The sequence below is a fragment of the Scyliorhinus torazame genome, chromosome 2, assembly GCF_047496885.1.
Source record: "Scyliorhinus torazame isolate Kashiwa2021f chromosome 2, sScyTor2.1, whole genome shotgun sequence".
NCBI lineage: Eukaryota > Metazoa > Chordata > Chondrichthyes > Carcharhiniformes > Scyliorhinidae > Scyliorhinus > Scyliorhinus torazame.
Genome location: NC_092708.1, coordinates 203,038,514 through 203,056,254, shown reverse-complemented (window position 1 = coordinate 203,056,254; position 17,741 = coordinate 203,038,514). Strand labels below are relative to the sequence as shown.

The window sequence follows — 17,741 nt, the reverse complement described above, 5'->3', positions numbered from 1 at the left end:
CTCCCTCTAACACTCTATTAATTGCTTTGGGGATATTGATAACGCATTTTGTTTTGGCAAGAAATAATCTGCACAGATTTAGGAAAAGATCCTACAACAGTGGAGGACAACCTGCAGCTCATGGGTCACATGCGGCCCATCAGGGTTCTCAGTGCGGCCCAAGAGACACTGTGTTGAACTCTGCCCACACGCAGAGTTGTCACATTCTGCTGATATCCACCCACATAGTTTTTTTCTCCCAGAACGTCTGAAGTGATACACACATAAAGCAAGGGCAAGTGAAGTGATGTGCAGGCTGATGGCTCACCACATTGACTGTGTCCAAAGTGTAAATATTTCTTGCGTTTTTACCACTTGAATTGATGACCGTTCTATTAATATATGAATAATTAAGCATGTTCTATAATTTACAAAATATTTGGCGTGTATTAAATGTATTTAATTTTATACATAGGATCATGGTGAGTGAACAAGCCTGATTTCAATCTTGCGGCTCATTGAGATGAACAAGGGCCACTCATGCGGCCCACTCACAAGCCTACTGTCCTACACGGTCTTTGGAAAGCTATTTTGTTGTGTTGACTGTCATATTGGAAGGGCTATGCTTTTTACGTTTAGGGTGTTTTCTGAAACAGACATTCACTAAATGGTATGAACACTAGTTAGCAGAAGCACGCTTGTAATGTACAGTGGCCAGCTGGCTGCCGCACGGAAATATACTTTTTGCTGCTAATGCATTGCCAGGGGAAGCAAATTCAGCAAAATCCCTCACTGTAGCTCAATTTCTGGGGGCTGACTATAATGTACTGTGGCAGCATTTCCGGGCCAAGAGTTGTTCATCAACAGTGCCCAATGAAACTGAACAGTGGCATTGATTTAACTGTTGCCAGTTTTAATTAATTGTAAAAAAAAAAGGACTTGCTTTTCACAATCTCAGGACGTCTCAAAGCACTTTAAAGCCAATGAAGAAGTGCACTTTTGAAGTGCAGTCACTGATGTAATGTAGGAAACATGGTAAAGCTGAATCAACACAAATTTCTAACCAAGAGCGAATCATTTGGAAGAGTGTCTGAAGTTAAGGAAGGAGGTTTGATGCTGCCGGTTTTATATTTGTACTCTCCTCAACATTTCCACACTGTGGACCTGGCAACTTACAAAATAACAATTTAAAAAAATGCAACCCACTCCAGCATTGTGGGTGAATCACATAATTAACCTTCCCCCCTGTCCCCTCTCCCAACCAGAGCTTGAATCCGCACCAGGTCAACTGAAAACAATGTCTACTTCACATCACCATCAGAACTAAGGGTGCAAAGACAGCAGACACCTGCACAGAATTTAGCAAAAATTAGCTACCTAATTTGAGAAGCCATACAATAAACTGAATTGAGAAACAGATTATGGCAGTGGTCTTTGAGGAAAATTGGGATCTTGAAGGGCAGGCTCTCAACATCATTTAGCAGAATGCCTCATTGTCAGAACTTTCAAACGACTACCAAAATGTAGCAAGGTTGGTGGCAAAAAGCCAATCCCCGTTAGGTCCTTCAGGCACGCCCAGAGTCTCATTGCCTCCGCATTTTGCTCTGCAGGCTGCAGCATTGGGAAAGAACTCATCTTGCAGCTCCTTCGGCGATGTGTCTTTTCAAAATAGATTTCGAAGAGGTGCAGCAGCATTGAATATCCTGAATATCTCCGTAATACAGCACTATGGGCTGTTCCCAGGGATGCATACAGAGAAAAGCATCAACTACTGCTGGAGGATCATGAGTTCGTTGAAAGACAGTCTTTGGTCTGCCCGAAACCTGTTGGTCTTCCAGTTCACAGGCGGACAATGATTGAGTGATGCAGGCTGGCACATTCCAAAGTCTAGGACTATGTTCTGAGAGACGCAGTAAAGCTTGAGTAGCTGCTATAATGGCTCAATGATGAAAGCATTTTGAATTATAGTCACTTGTAATTTGGAGAAATATGGCGGTCAATTTTGTACTCAATAAGGCATCACAAACAGTGACGCGAATTTGATCGGACAGTAGAATTTAGTGGTGCTGGGTGAGGAATAGATTTTTTTTTTGCCTTTAACATTTTATTAACAAGTTTGCTGATACATAAACCTCTGGAAGGTGTTGATTCCATGACCAGTGCTCACTGATCCTTCAGCTCCCGCAGACGGCGAATTGCAGACTTCACGGTGACGGCTGAGGAGGTGTTGTAGGCCCAGGCTCCTCCAGCCACTGTTGTCATGCAAGATCCACAATGCCAGATCCCGACTGCTCTGCGCTTCATCTTTGTCTTGCCGCAGAAGGAGCAGGTGTATTTGGCGTGCTGACTAATCTCGATCTTCTTCACCATTTTGCGGAGGGAGGCTCCGTACCGGGTGCCGTATTTCCCCACGATCCCCACCTTCTTGGTGCGTTTGGCCATCTTGGAGCCGGAGCCGAGAGCGGGTGAGGAATAGATATTGGCAAGTACACTGCAAGACATCTCTTAAATAGCACTATGAGATTATTTACATCAAGGGTACAGAAAGGCCTAGAGTTTAACATCGCATCTGAAAGGTGGCCTATTCAACAGTGTAGCATTACCTCTGTACGCACAAATTATGTGGTCAGCTCTTTGGAGTGAACCTGAGGCCACAATCTTTTACTTCAGGTGTTATGGGCCAGGGTTTAGAAAACTCCAGAGTTCACCTGACCTACAACTTTTTATCAAATTTGGCTTGGATGAGCACTCTTTCAAAAGATGTTATACACAGAGGTCGGAGGCGCCTTTAATCAAAAAACAAACTTTATTCTATGAATTTAGGTAACATTTGTATAACCACACAAATGCAAGAATTTTCATCAACTACAAACACAAATACCCCACACAGCTACAGTAATCTATTTATAACCCTTAATGAATCCCCTTTAACTGTTCCAATTTAATAACAAGATCTAAATAAAAACCAGAACCCCCTTTTCAAAGGTGTGGTCTAGCATATGGCACTCTTAATGGTACAAGACATTGATACCCTTGTTTCATTTCCAAACAGTTGGTTTGAATTCCTTGCAGAAAACAATTAGTTATTTTAAGTTATCAAGCAGTCTGGAAACAGCTTTTAAAATGAAGACAGAGAAACCCTTCTTTCAAACTGTGCAGTACAAATCAGTCAAAACTCAAAGTGAAAGTAAAAGTCAAAAGTGAAAGTAAACTCAGAGTCACAGCCCAGCTCCACCCACACAATGACATCACTGAAGCCATGTGATAAGACAAAACATTTCTTAAAGGGACACTCAGAAGACACAGGGCATAGAGTGTTACCAAACACACTGAGATTACCAAATATGCTGAGATTGACATAGAAACATAGAAAATAGGAGGACTAGGTCATTAAGCCCTTTGAGCCTGCTCCACCATTCATTCTGGTCATGGTTGATCATCCAATTCAGTAACCTGTTCCTGCTTTCCCCCCATATCCTTTGATTCCATTAGCCCCAAGTGCTATGGGCATGATCTAACCCAAAAAACAGAGTCTGTTCTGGATGGGAACCTTTGCAGTGCCGGAATGACCCCATTATCTAACGGCACTCTGAATTTAATTACCTAACAAAGTCTTTTGGGACTAGAGGGAGGAAACTGGAGCATTTGGAGAAACCCCACGCAGACACGGAGAGAACGTGCAGACTCCGCACAGACAGTGACCCAGCTGGGAATCGAGCCTGGGACCCTGGTGCTGTGAAGCCACAGTGCCTTTTTTTAAAATAAATTTAGAGTACCCAATTCATTTTTTTTAATTTTCCAATTAGGGGGCAATTTAGCATGGCAAATCCACCTAGCCTGCTAATTGGGTTGTAGGGGCGAAACACAGGCAAACACAGGGAGAATGTGCAAACTCCACACGGACAGTAACCCACAGCTGGGATCGAACCTGGGACCTTGGCGCTGTGAGGCAGCAGGGTTAACACACTGCGCCACCGTGCTGCCCCTGAAGCCACAGTGCCAACCACTGTGCTACCATGCTGCCCACTCAGTACAGGAGGAGACTGGGACCCCATTTTGAAATGGCACCTGATTTTTCAACCCCCCGACACAACCCCCCCAATGCCCCAACTGACCTATAAGGGGGTCCTTAGTACCACACCCCTCCCCGCATCCACCTCACACGGGGAGGGCATCTTGGGCCCGATCTCCATCGTGGACAAAAAGTCAGCCTGGCACCGTGGCACTGTCAACCTGGCAGTGTCACCTGGGCACCCTGACAGTGCCAGGCTGGCACCTGGGCAGCAAGGTGGCCGTCTGTCAGTGCCAGGAACTTCCTGTGGAGGGTCCCGCTATTACAGTGATCCCTGTGGGAGTCCCCGTTACAGGAGTCCCAGTGAGGGTCCCCCTAATACACATTTTCCTCTCTCAATCTATAGCCACTCAAATAATAATCTGTCTTCCTATTTTTGTTACAAAAGTGGATAGCCTCATATTTATCCAATTATGCTGCATCTGCCATGCATTTGCCCACTCACTCAACTTGTCAAAATCTCACTGAAGCATTTCTGCACCCTCCTCAGAGCTCACCATCCCACCCAACTTGGTGTCATCTGGAAGTTTGGAGATATCACATTTTGTTCCCTTATCTAAATCATTAATATATATAATATATTGTGAATAGTTGGGGTCCAAGCACTGATCCCTTGGTACTGATTAGTCATTTGCCTGCCATTTGGAAAAAAGATGTGTTTATTCCAACTCTTTGTTTCCTGCCAACCAGTTTTTTTATCCAACTCTACCCCTAATCCCATGTGCTTTAATTTTACACACTAGTCCCTTATGTAGGACCTTGTTCAAAGCCTTCTGATAGCCCAAGTAAACCACATCCACTGTCTCCCCCTCGTCAACTCTATCAGTAACATCCTTGAAGAGTTCCAGTAGATTTGTCAAGCATGATTTCCCTTTCATAAATCCATGCTGACTCTGTCCGATCCTGCCAGTGCTCTGTTTTAAATCATCTGAAGAAGTTTAGAGAGAAGATTAACTTGTAGGATTGTGTTTCAAATAGGCTCCCATTTCAAATCTCAATAAATGATGTAAGTGCCATCTTGGCTCAGTTGGCAGCTTTCACGCCTCTTCAGCACATGAAGGTGAAGATTTTAGCTGCACTTCAAGCATAATATAAGCGACATTTCACTGCCCTGCTCAAGGAGATGTAATTCTTATTTTTAATGGGACTTTAATCCGAGGCCCAGTCTACCCATTCAGGTCAACATCTTTTCCCAAAGGTAGGGGAGTCTAAAACTAGAGGGCATAGGTTTAAGGTGAGAGGGGAGAGATTCAGAAGGGCCCAGAGGGGCAATTTCTTCACTCAGAGGGTAGTGAGTGTCTGGAATGTGCTGCCAGAGGTAGTAGTAGAAGCGGGTACAATTGTGTCTTTCAAAAAGCATTTAGATGGTTACATGGGTAAGATGGGTATAGAGGGTTATGGGCCAAGTGCGGGCAACTGGGACTAGCTTAATGGTAAAAAACTGGGCGGCATGGACTGGTTGGGCCGAAGGGCCTGTTTCCATGCTGTAAACTTCTATGATTCTATGATTCTATAGGTGGTAACATAAGATTGCACAATGCTGAAGGGAGGTTTCGCAATATTTTTTACGGCAACATTCTTTCCTCTGCGTCAGACCACCACCAGAGCCAGAACAACTGGCAGTTTTTGTTGCTGTTTATGGGACCTTACAAATTGGCTGCCACATTGACTTTCATAAAAAGAGACTGCGCATCAATAGTTGTTCGGGAGCATCCCAAGGATTTGGCAAGACACCATATCAAGGCAAGCTGTCTAGCTTTGATCCATTATAACTGTACCAATGAATTGGCTGTGCTCCCCCTTCCATGTCGGATTTCGGGATCACAGACTCAGTTCTACCCAGGACACACACATGGGAAACAACCACTAGCAAATGTATAGAGAAAACCAATTAGATTTCACACTGCAATAATTTCATGATTAGCCTCTTATCACTTTCTTTATACGTAGCTATGTGCATTAATTGATTAGCTTGAAAACCTGCCCTACGTAATGTACTTATTACATGGCATCATTTTTTGATCTGCTGATTGTCAAACATGTTATAATCATTTTAATATTTTTTTTAAAAAGCAGCCATGATGTGACCTGCCGGGCAGGGGTGTGTGTGTGTGTGTTGGGGGGGAGGGGGGGGGGGGGGGGGGTGACAGATAGAGAGAGAGAGAGAGATGAGACAACCCAGCCAAAAGTCCATTGACTTTGACAATTTACGGGGCGGGGTAGTCCCTGCAGCTGGAGGGACTGGAAACTTCTATCCCGAGTTACTGGATTACCAAATTTCACCTTGTGAGGGTGGAGATTGTAGGGTTGTCTATCCCCTACTTAAGGAGATAATTCACATCAGCAGTACACAAAATATTGGAGACCAATGAGGGTAACAATGGGGTTCAGCATTTTAGCCCAAACCTATAAGATTGTAGTACTGAGCCACCTTCTAGAACCACTGCAGTTCAGGATGGTGTGTGACTTGGAGTGGAATTTGCAAGTCAGGGTGCTTCCACCCAGCTGTTGCTCTTGTTCTTCTAGGTTGTAGAGGTCATGGTTTTAGAAAGTGTTGTCGAAGGAAGTGCGTTCTCCCAGTGAGCCAGAGAAGACAGAGCCAGGAGTGAGACACAGCTAAGAGTGAGTTTGGGAATTTGAATCTAGATGGGAATTGAATTAAATCAGTAAGGCAGCTCCTTTTAAATTTCAGGAGTTTAAATTAATTTAAATTAAGCTAGTATTGTGCAGTGTGGGTTAACAAGGGCTACCCCACCCACTCGCATAACTGGTTGGCAGTTAAGTGTCAGTCACTTAAATCTACCTTGATCTAAAAGCAGGTGGGGGAGGGGAGTCAATTCAGGACAGTTTAAAAAGAGCAACTTGTAAACTCACTCCCAGTGAGCCAGAGAAGACAGAGCCAGGAGTGAGACACAGCTAAGAGTGAGTTTGGGAATTTGAATCTAGGTGGGAATTTGAAGCTGGGTTGGGAGGAGGTGCTTTTTATCCCTGGTAAGTGACTGGTAAGTAGTGTTTCTGTTTTTCTGTTTCTTTTCATTGGTATATTTATTTATTTTGTTCTTCGTTATTTATTTATTTATTTATTTAATTTTTTGTGGGGTAAATTGTAATTGTTGAAGTTAACCGAAGGTTTAAGACATGGCAGGAGATCTCAGACCCGTGTCATGCTCCTCGTGTGCCATGTGGGAGCTCAGGGACACGTCCACTGTCCCTGGCTCCTTCACGTGCAAGACCTGTGTCCAGTTGCAGCTCCTGTTAGACCGCTTGACGGCTCTGGAGCTGCGGATGGACTCACTTTGGAGCATCCGCGATGCTGAGGACGTCGTGGATAGCACGTTTAGCGAGTTGGTCACACCGCAGGTGAAAGGTACTGAGGGAGATAGTAAATGGGTAACCAAAAGACAGAGCAAGAGTAGGAAGGCAGTGCAGGTGTCCTCTGCGGTCATCTCCCTGCAAAGCAGATATACCGCTTTGGATACTGTTGAGGGAGATGGCTCACCAGGGGAAGGCAGCAGCAGCCAGGTTCATGACACCATGGCTGGCTCTGCTGCGCAGCTGGGCAGGAAGAAGAATGGCAGGGCTATAGTGATAGGGGACTCAATTGTAAGGGGAATAGACAGGCGGTTCTGCGGACGCAATCGAGACTCCAGGATGGTATGTTGCCTCCCTGGTGCAAGGGTCAAGGATGTCTCGGAGCGGCTGCAGGACATTCTGGGGGGGGGGGGGTGAACAGCCAGCTGTCGTGGTGCACATAGGCACCAACGATATAGGTAAAAAACGGGATGAGGTCCTACAAGCTGAATTTAGGGAGCTAGGAGTTAAACTAAAAAGTAGGACCACAAAGGTAGTAATCTCAGGATTGCTACCAGTGCCACGAGCTAGTCAGAGTAGGAATGTCAGGATAGAGAGGATGAATGCGTGGCTCGAGAGATGGTGCAAGAGGGAGGGATTCAAACTCATGGGACATTGGAACCGGTTCTGGGGGAGGTGAGACCAGTACAAACCGGACGGTCTGCACCTGGGCAGGACTGGAACCGATGTCCTGGGGGGGGGGGGTGCTTGCTAGAGCTGTTGGGGAGAGTTTAAACTAATGTGACGGGGGATGGGAACCGATGCAGGAAGTTGGAAGGTAGTATAACAGGGACAGAAATAAAAGGCAGTAAGGGGGAAAGTGTAAGGCAGAGAAGCCATAGTCAAAAATCAAAAAGGGCGACAGTGCAAGGTACAGTGACTGAGGGGAGCTCAGTGAATAGGACCAGGAATACTAAAAGAAATAAAACGGGAAGTGAAAACATTAATGGTAAGCGACGCGGCAGGTTGTTACATGAAGATATGGGTTCAACGACAAGGAAAATTAGGAGAAAGGTTAAGAGGAAATATAACTTAGGAGAGGTTACTGATCGAGGTGTTAAGATTCAGAACAGAGGTAAAAAAGCCAACATAAGTGTACTTTACCTGAATGCTCGTAGTATTCGGAATAAGGTAAATGACTTGATGGCGCAAATCATCGTGAATGACTATGATTTAGTGGCCATTACTGAAACATGGTTAAAGGATGGTCACGACTGGGAGTTAAATATCCGAGGGTATCAAACTTTTCGGAATGACAGAGTGGATGGTAAGGGAGGTGGTGTAGCTCTGTTATTTAAGGATGACATCTGGGCAACAGTAAGGGATGACATCGGTGCTATGGAGGATAAGGTTGAATCCATTTGGGTGGAAATCAGGAATAGTAAGGTGAAAAAGACACTGATAGGAGTCATCTATAGGCCACCAAATAATAACATTATGGTGGGGCAGGCAATAAACAAAGAAATAACAGATGCATGTAGAAATGGTACAGCAGTTATCATGGGGGATTTTAATCTACATGTTGATTGGTTTAACCAGGTCGGTCAAGGCAGCCGTGAGGAGGAGTTTATAGAATGTATCCGCGATAGTTTCCTAGAACAGTATGTAATGGAACCTACGAGGGAACAAGCGGTCCTAGATCTGGTCCTGTGTAATGAGACAGGATTGATTCAGGATCTCATAGTTAGGGATCCTCTCGGAAGGAGCGATCACAATATGGTGGAATTTAAAATACAGATGGAGGGTGGGAAGGTAAAATCAAGCACTAGTGTTTTGTGCTTAAACAAAGGAGATTACAATGGGGTGAGAGAAGAACTAGCTAAGGTAGACTGGGAGCAAAGACTTTATAGTGAAACAGTTGAGGAACAGTGGAGAACCTTCCAAGTGATTTTTCAGTGCTCAGCAAAGGTTTATAACAACAAAAAGGAAGGACGGTAAAAAGAGGGAAAATCGACCGTGGATCGAAAAGGAAAAAACATACAAAGTAGCAAAGATCAGTGGGAGACTAGAGGACTGGGAAATCTTTAGGGGGCAACAGAAAGCTACTAAAAAAGCTATAAAGAAGAGTAAGATAGATTATGAGAGTAAACTTGCTCAGAATATAAAAAGAGATAGTAAAAGTTTCTACAAATACATAAAACAAAAAAGAGTGGCTAAGGTAAATATAGGTCCTTTAGAGGATGAGAAGGGAGATTTAATAATGGGAGATGAGGAAATGGCTGAGGAACTGAACAGGTTTTTTGGGTCGGTCTTCACAGTGGAAGACACAAATAACATGCCAGTGACTGATGGAAATGAGGCTACGACAGGTGAGGACCTTGAGAGGATTGTTATCACCAAGGAGGTAGTGATGGGCAAGCTAATGGGGCTAAAGGTAGACAAGTCTCCTGGCCCTGATGGAATGCATCCCAGAGTGCTAAAAGAGATGGCTAGGGAAATTGCAAATGCACTAGTGATAATTTACCAAAATTCACGAGACTCTGGGGTGGTCCCGGCGGATTGGAAATTAGCAAACGTGACACCACTGTTTAAATAAGGAGGTAGGCAGAAAGCGGGTAATTATAGGCCAGTGAGCTTAACTTCGGTAGTAGGGAAGATGCTGGAATCTATCATCAAGGAAGAAATAGCGAGGCATCTGGATGGAAATTGTCCCATTGGGCAGACACAGCATGGGTTCATAAAGGGCAGGTCGTGCCTAACTAATTTAGTGGAATTTTTTGAGGACGTTACCAATGCGGTAGATAACGGGGAGCCAATGGATGTGGTATATCTGGATTTCCAGAAAGCCTTTGACAAGGTGCTACACAAAAGGTTGCTGCATAAGATAAAGATACATGGCATTAAGGGGAAAGTAGTAGCATGGATAGAGGATTGGATAATTAATAGAAAGCACAGAGTGGGGATTAATGGGTGTTTCTCTGGTTGGTAATCAGTAGCTAGTGGTGTCCCTCAAGGATCAGTGTTGGGCCCACAACTGTTCACAATTTACATAGATGATTTGGAGTTGGGGACCAAGGGCAATGTGTCCAGGTTTGCAGACGACACTAAGATAAGTGGTAAAGCAAAAAGTGCAGAGGATACTGGAAGTCTGCAGAGGGATTTGGATAGGCTAAGTGAATGGGCTAGGGTCTGGCAGATGGAATACAATGTTGACAAATGTGAGGTTATCCATTTTGGTAGGAATAACAGCAAAAGGGATTATTATTTAAATGATAAAATATTAAAACATGCTGCTGTGCAGAGACCTGGGTGTGCTAGTGCATGAGTCGCAAAAAGTTGGTTTACAGGTGCAACAGGTGATTAAGAAGGCAAATGGAATTTTGTCCTTCATTGCTAGAGGGATGGAGTTTAAGACTAGGGAGGTTCTGCTGCAATTGTATAAGGTGTTAGTGAGGCCACACCTGGAGTATTGTGTTCAGTTTTTGTCTCCTTACTTGAGAAAGGACGTACTGGCACTGGAGGGTGTGCAGAGGAGATTCACTAGGTTAATCCCAGAGCTGAAGGGGTTGGATTACAAGGAGAGGTTGAGTAGACTGGGACTGTACTCATTGGAATTTAGAAGGATGAGGGGGGATCTTATAGAAACATATAAGATTATGAAGGGAATAGATAGGATAGATGCGGGCAGGTTGTTTCCACTGGCGGGTGAAAGCAGAACTAGGGGGCATAGCCTCAAAATAAGGGGAAGTAGATTTAGGACTGAGTTTAGGAGGAACCTCTTCACCCAAAGGGTTGTGAATCTATGGAATTCCTTGCCCAGTGAAGCAGTAGAGGCTCCTTCATTAAATGTTTTTAAGATAAAGATAGATAGTTTTTTGAAGAATAAAGGGATTAAGGGTTATGGTGTTCGGGCCGGAAAGTGGAGCTGAGTCCACAAAAGATCAGCCATGATCTCATTGAATGGTGGAGCAGGCTCGAGGTGCCAGATGGCCTACTCCTGCTCCTAGTTCTTATGTTCTTATGAACCTTGGTGAGTTGCTGCAGTGCATCCTGTGGCTGGTTAACACTGCTGCTACTGTGCACTGACTGTGGAAGGAGTAAATGTTTAAGGTGGTGTAGCCACCTGGGTTGGCCATTTCCCGACTTTAAAATGGTGACCCGCAAAGACTACAGGGAAATTCAGTCAACACAGGCAAAACAAGCAGGTGCAAAGAAAGCTCCAAACCTCTCTAAAATGCCCATAAATCTCCCCATACTCTCCCACGGTTCTGACATTATTAATACCAGGTCATCCGCATACAGCAACCCAGTGCTCCCAACTCTCCCTCATAATCCCTGCCACTCTGCTGGACCCCTAAGGGCCAGCGGGAAGGGCTCTATCGCCAACGCAAACAGCAGCGGTGAGAGTGGATACCCCTGCCTCGTTCCCCTATGCATCCCAAAACTCCATGAGCTCATCTCATTGGTCCACATACTCGCCACCGGAGCCACATACAGCAGACAAACCCAGCCACAAACTTCGGCCCAAACCCAAACCTTCCCAGAACCTCAAACAGGTATCGCCACTCCACCCAGCCAAAAGCCTTCTTTGCGTCCATAGACACCACTACCTCCGGTCCTCGAGGGAGTCATGATCACATTCAATAGCCACCTAATATTATTCGAGAGTTGCCTACCCTTCATGAAGCCCGTTTGATCCTCTGCAGCCACTCCCGGAACACATCCTTTCATCCTCGCTGCCACTAACTTAGCCAACACTTTCACATCGGTATTCAATGATATGGGCCTGTATGACCCACACACTAGCGGCTCCTTCCCTTTCTTTGGAATCAGTGTGATCGTCATCTGTATCAGTATCTCCAGCAGCTCTTCCTTCTCCAGCTCCTTGTTAAATGCCCCCAATAATTGTGGTGCCAACTCCGTCGCAACTGCTTATAAAACTCTGCCAGGTAACCGCACAGTCCCGGGGTCTTCCCCGACTTCATCCCTCTCATGCTTTCCATCACCTCTCTCAACCCTAATGGCTCCTCTAGCGCCTGCCTCCTCTCCTCATCCAGCCGTGGGAATTCCAGCCCATCCAGAAACTGCCCCATATCCCCTTCCTCAACTCCCAGATCAGCCCTATACAATTTATCATAGTACTCCCTAAACGCCTCAGTTATCTCCCCAGGTCCAACACAACCCCCTCTTCCCTGTCCGTACCCTCAGAATTTCTCTAGACATAGCCTGTCTCTATAGCTGATGGGCTAGCCTTCTCTCCATATTCATACTGCAACTCCCCCGACCTCTGTAGCTGCCCCACTGCCTTCCCCGTCATCAGCCTATTGAACTGCCCCTGTAACTTCTTTCTCATCACCAATCCCTCCCCGGTGCGGCCCTCGAATATTCCTTGTCCACCTCGACTATCTCATCCAATAATCGTCCATACTCGTCTCTCCTCCTCCTACTTCCGTGCGCCTTGAACAAGATAATCTGCCCCCGGACCACCACCTTTAATGCCTCCCAAAATATGGTCCCATTTTGGTTCAACTATAAGTCATCCTTAATCACCAACCACACCTTATCGCAGAACTCTCTGTCCGCTAACAGCCCCGAGTCTACCCTCCATCCCGACCTCTGTCCCTGTCTTGAGCTAAGTCAAACTTCCACGTTTGGTGCTTGGTCCAAACTTACAATTCCCGCATATAGATAGAGAGCCGCCTTGGCCCTGTTAAACGCAGCACACCTTTTCGCCAACTGCTCACCAATGTCCTGATATAGTCAGACCTTCTTCCCCTCCCATTCACAGTTCCATTCCTCCCTGGCCTTCTGCAGGATCTTCTCTTTCTCCACAAACTTGTGGGTGGAGCCTCACAATCACTGCCCGCGGCGGCTACCCCGCTCTTGGCTTCTGCCTTAGGGTCCTATGAGTTCTATCCACCTCTGTGGCCTTGTCCAGCAACCCCACTTCCACCAGCCCCACCAGCATCCTAGAGATGTACCTCGTAGCACTTATGCCTTCCACACCTTCAGGTAGGCCAATGATACGCAGGTTCTGCCTTCTTGATCTGTTCTGCTCCTCTACCTTTGCTCTTAGTGATTTGCACAGGTCCCCCAGAAGCCCCATCTCCGCCTCAAATGCTGCCACCCGATCACTGTGGTCGAACAACACCTTCTCCATCTCCCGGCTCTGTGACCTCCAGACACTTCTCGACTCGCTCCATCGGGCAGCACGGTAGCATTGTGGATAGCACAATTGCTTCACAGCTCCAGGGTCCCAGGTTCGATTCCGGCTTGGGTCACTGTCTGTGCGGAGTCTGCACATCCTCCCCGTGTGTGCATGGGTTTCCTCCGGGTGCTCCGGTTTCTTCCCACAGTCCAAAGATGTGCAGGTTAGGTGGATTGGCCATGATAAATTTGCCCTTAGTGTCCAAAATTGCCCTTAGTGTTGTGTAGGGTTGCTGGGTTATGAGGATAGGGTGGAGGAGTGGACCTTGGGTAGGGTGCTCTTTCCAAGAGCCGGTGCAGACTCGATGGGCCGAATGGCCTCCTTCTGCACTGTAAATTCTATGAATCTATGAATCGAGCCTTTCAGGGGTGCAACCGCTCCTTGGATGGTCTTCGATCGGTCTTCCTGTATCTTCTTTCTTTGTTGCTGGAACTTCTCTTTGATAAATGCCATCAGCTGCTCCGTCTGGAGTTTTCCAACTTGCGAAGACCCTTCCCCCTCCGCCATCTTTCCAATTGTTGCTGTGCCACAGGTCTCCTCCAGTTCCTTGGCCAGGTCTTTAACCTTCTTCTGCCGGGTCTGATAACCAGCAGACATGCCACTCCCAGAGGGAACTTCTCCTCCACACCTTCAGCTACACATTACCATGAAAATTTCCCGTTTTCGGATAAAAAGAGCTCAAATCCATGCCCTCGAGCCAGAGCTGCCCTGTGTGTGACCACTCAATCCATAGCCACTACCAGAAGTCCCATTACTCTTTGAAAGTTGGTAGTGAATCTGCTTCCCTTTCCAGAACAATTCACTGTATTTTAAAAATAAATTTAGAGTGCCCAATTCATTTTATCCAATTAAGGGGCAATTTAGCGTGGCCAATCCATCGACCCTGCACATCTTTGGGTTTTGGGGGAGAAACCCACGCAAACACGGGGAGAATGTGCAAACTCCACATGCACAGTGACCCAGAGCCGGGATCGAACCTGGGACCTCGGCGCCGTGAGGCAGCAGTGAGACCAACTCACTGTATATATATCTTTTAAAACAAAACACCCCTCATCGTCACTTCAGGCGTTTTACCAATGAAAGAAAAGATAAAATAAAAGTCATTATTTAAAGAAAGGCATGGCGCAAATTTGTTTTGCTAAATAAAATACTCATTATGCTTTTAAAACATGTAAAATAATGAGCCTTTTATTTCAATCAAAATGGATTACTTCCCTTACTTTTCCTTACTGAAGTCCAAACTGGGCATGTCCAAAAAGTGTAAATTACAGTCAAGGATTTACTTCAGGAGGCTTAATCACGTGCAAATCACACTGAGGTGAAACTCTTCAGGTCATCTAAACATGACTTCAGATTCCATTTGCCGACAATAAGAATCCCAACAGATCAAGTTAAAAGGCTGTCAGTTTTGTGGACGGAAAAGAAGAATGGACCGGCTTTGATGGTCTCACGACACTGGCCTAAGAAAATACAACAGTTGTAGATTTATGAAATGGCGGGGGGAAGAGAGAGAGAGAGAGAAAGAGAGAGAGAGAGAGGAGTTTGAAGATGCTGTTGAAATAAGAGACAGGAGTCCTGTAACGCAGTCCTGTAAAGCTTTACGCAAAATGCTACTGTGTTGGGAATGGCCCTTGCACTATTAATTGACAAAAAGAGCAAGTACTACTTGTAACTATTAACCGGTGACCCCTAAATTTGTTAAAGGCCTCATCTCCTCTGGACTTTCTTGCCAGCACTGCAAGCATGAAATTACCAGTGACTTGAAGCACAGAATGAGAAAAGACCTTTCAACGCATCAAAGCTGCTTATTCATTTTTTAAAAACTTTTTTTTATTCAATTCGTCTTCCTTAAGCAATTTAATCCTTTAAGAGAAAGTACAGATCACAGGGTGAGGGGGGGATCAATTATTTCACTGCACAACCCCACCCAGCCACCGCACCTCCGAAGAGAAATGCTGAGCCCCACAACCAGGTAAAAAGTAAACAACTGAGGAAAGTTGAGACACAATATATACACGGTGAGTCTTATACACCCAAATTTAGGAGCAGAGCATGGAGCATGTGGAAACTTCATGAACAGCTGAATATCACTTGTAAGCTTTACTTCTTCTCAAACCCTGAAAGTGCAGCTGAGGGAGCTGACCCAGATACAATGCCATGTTGACCAGGGACACAAGTCATGCTTTTTTTAAACAAAAACTGCAATGAAAGCTCACAGTTTAACATGCATTCACCCCCACAGATCAGCTCATCGTAAATATGTCACTTCCTGAGTCCTTGGGCAGGCTCCATACAGATGTTGTCCTTTCAGCCTTGAGGCGGGCCATTCCAATCTCTCCCCTGTTTGCCTCCATTATCTCTGCTCCTCCGCGGATAAGCGCATCTAAAAGCAGTTTAAATTTCACCATGACAGCATTCACCGCCACGACATTGGCGTGACTGCATGCTCTCTCAGGATAAAGATATCAAATGTGACTCATTCCTCTTTTGTTTCGCTCTCACCAACCAAAGAAAAATGCAGGCGATTTGAAAGAGACAGGCAAATGGTCCTGACTGCATCGGAAAATTGGATTTCATGGTGTGTTTTCTAATGCCTGCGCAGCTAGAAAGAAACCTAACAGGGGTGAAAAGCTAACAGAGAAAGCACTCAAAGTCTGATGGTCCTTCAGGATGCATGATGATTTCTTTATGGCCTCTTACCAGTTTGCAGTGGAACCTAAATCACATGTTGACTCAGCAATGGTATATGCTCGGTGATCTGTGATATTGTTTGCCAGGTCATAAGCACCTCAATGCATGCAGGCAACATTTCCAGCGCTCCCCCAGTTAGAACTTTTCTTTAATGAATGGGTACATTTAGTCATTGATGTTGAGGCCAACAGGTCAGATAGAACTACAGAGGACAGTCTGATTCAAGTGAGGACTCCAGAATCTGATACGTGTCTTTCAAAATCATTAAAGGTTTTGAAAATGCAGAAGAGTGATTGGTGAGCCGGTAATATTTTGGGGGCAGGAGGAAAGAATCGGGGAGGGTGAAATTTCAGATGGAATAACCAGAAACATGTGTTTTCTAGATGTTATGGTTGAAATAATTCCAGGATGCCATTTAACTTTTTCAATAGGTTGCTGCCAACCAGATTGACAAATTTGTTACTCCTCGGGCAAGGCGGCAGTTGGGGAGTGGATCCAAACAAGTGATATATCGGGGGCAGTGTGATGGGGTAAAAGTTAACATTTGTATCCAGACAGCTGTGGGCTGGCTAAGGGAGGTAATGTGGGGATGGGAGTGGGTGGAAAGCACTCATGCTTTCCTCCTGGCCCACAATTTGTATGATAAAGGCACAAATTTCAATGATCCGCCCATCTCTCCTCCTTTTGCCTGCCACGATTTCCAAAGCCTGAGTCCCAGCTTCCAAGTGCCTAAAAAATAATAATCCACTTTCAACGGAGGCACCAGGCCTCCTCAAAGGATTTCACTGACTGTTGTGTTGGGCGTTCTAGATCCGTGGAACACATACAGGTCACCAACACTTGAAATAGTGCAACACTATTTTATTGAATCATCAACTGTTGTAACATACTCTGACTGTGGGTTAACACGATACTAGCTTTAACTAAAGACCTTTGCCTTGTCCTAACCAGTCGAGGCTGTTTAGCACAGGGCTAAATCGCTGGCTTTGAAAGCAGACCAAGGCAGGCCAGCAGCACGGTCCAATTCCCGTATCAGCCTCCCCGAACAGGCGCCGGAATATGGCGACTAGGGGCTTTTCACAGTAACTTCATTTGAAGCCTACTTGTGACAATAAGCGATTTTCATTTCATTTCATTTTTCACATGGTGAATGTCTGTGCTGCAGGCTGTGAGCTCTGTCCTCCTAGCTAGCTGCAACTCGAATGAGCAGGAACTCTGATGCCCCCTATCTTTATAGTGCGTGTGCTCTCACTGGTGATTGGCTGCAGTGTTGATTGGTCCCACTGTGTGTCCATCAGTGTGTGTCTGCACCATGACATACTGGTGTATATTATGACACTGACCAACCCACTTCCCGGGTGCGGTTTTGTTACCAGCAATTCCCTCTCGGCTTTTCAACTGACCTCCCTTAAAACTGGAAGAGAGTTTGATACAGGTCAGATGTGAAAATTTGAATATCTTTACCTTTCCCTATTTGCCAATACATCTATCCTTGGGGAT

General features: G+C 45.5%; 2 protein-coding genes across 3 annotated transcripts in view; both read right to left on the bottom strand.

Moving 5' to 3' along the window:
* pard3bb (par-3 family cell polarity regulator beta b) overlaps positions 1-17,741 on the bottom strand; it is a 1,556,033-nt gene that overhangs the window by 923,189 nt on the left and 615,103 nt on the right. The gene's annotated exons all lie outside the window — the stretch shown is intronic.
* LOC140395274 (large ribosomal subunit protein eL43) lies at positions 2,062-2,438 on the bottom strand. Its single transcript, XM_072482846.1, has one exon. It carries the CDS (start codon positions 2,419-2,421, stop codon positions 2,143-2,145), a length of 279 nt encoding a protein of 92 aa, XP_072338947.1. The 5' UTR covers positions 2,422-2,438; the 3' UTR covers positions 2,062-2,142.

What these genes read in the sequence shown, in the direction of transcription:
- LOC140395274 (XM_072482846.1), bottom strand. Translation starts at nt 2,421, where the DNA reads ATGGCCAAACGCACCAAGAAGGTGGGGATCGTGGGGAAATACGGCACC.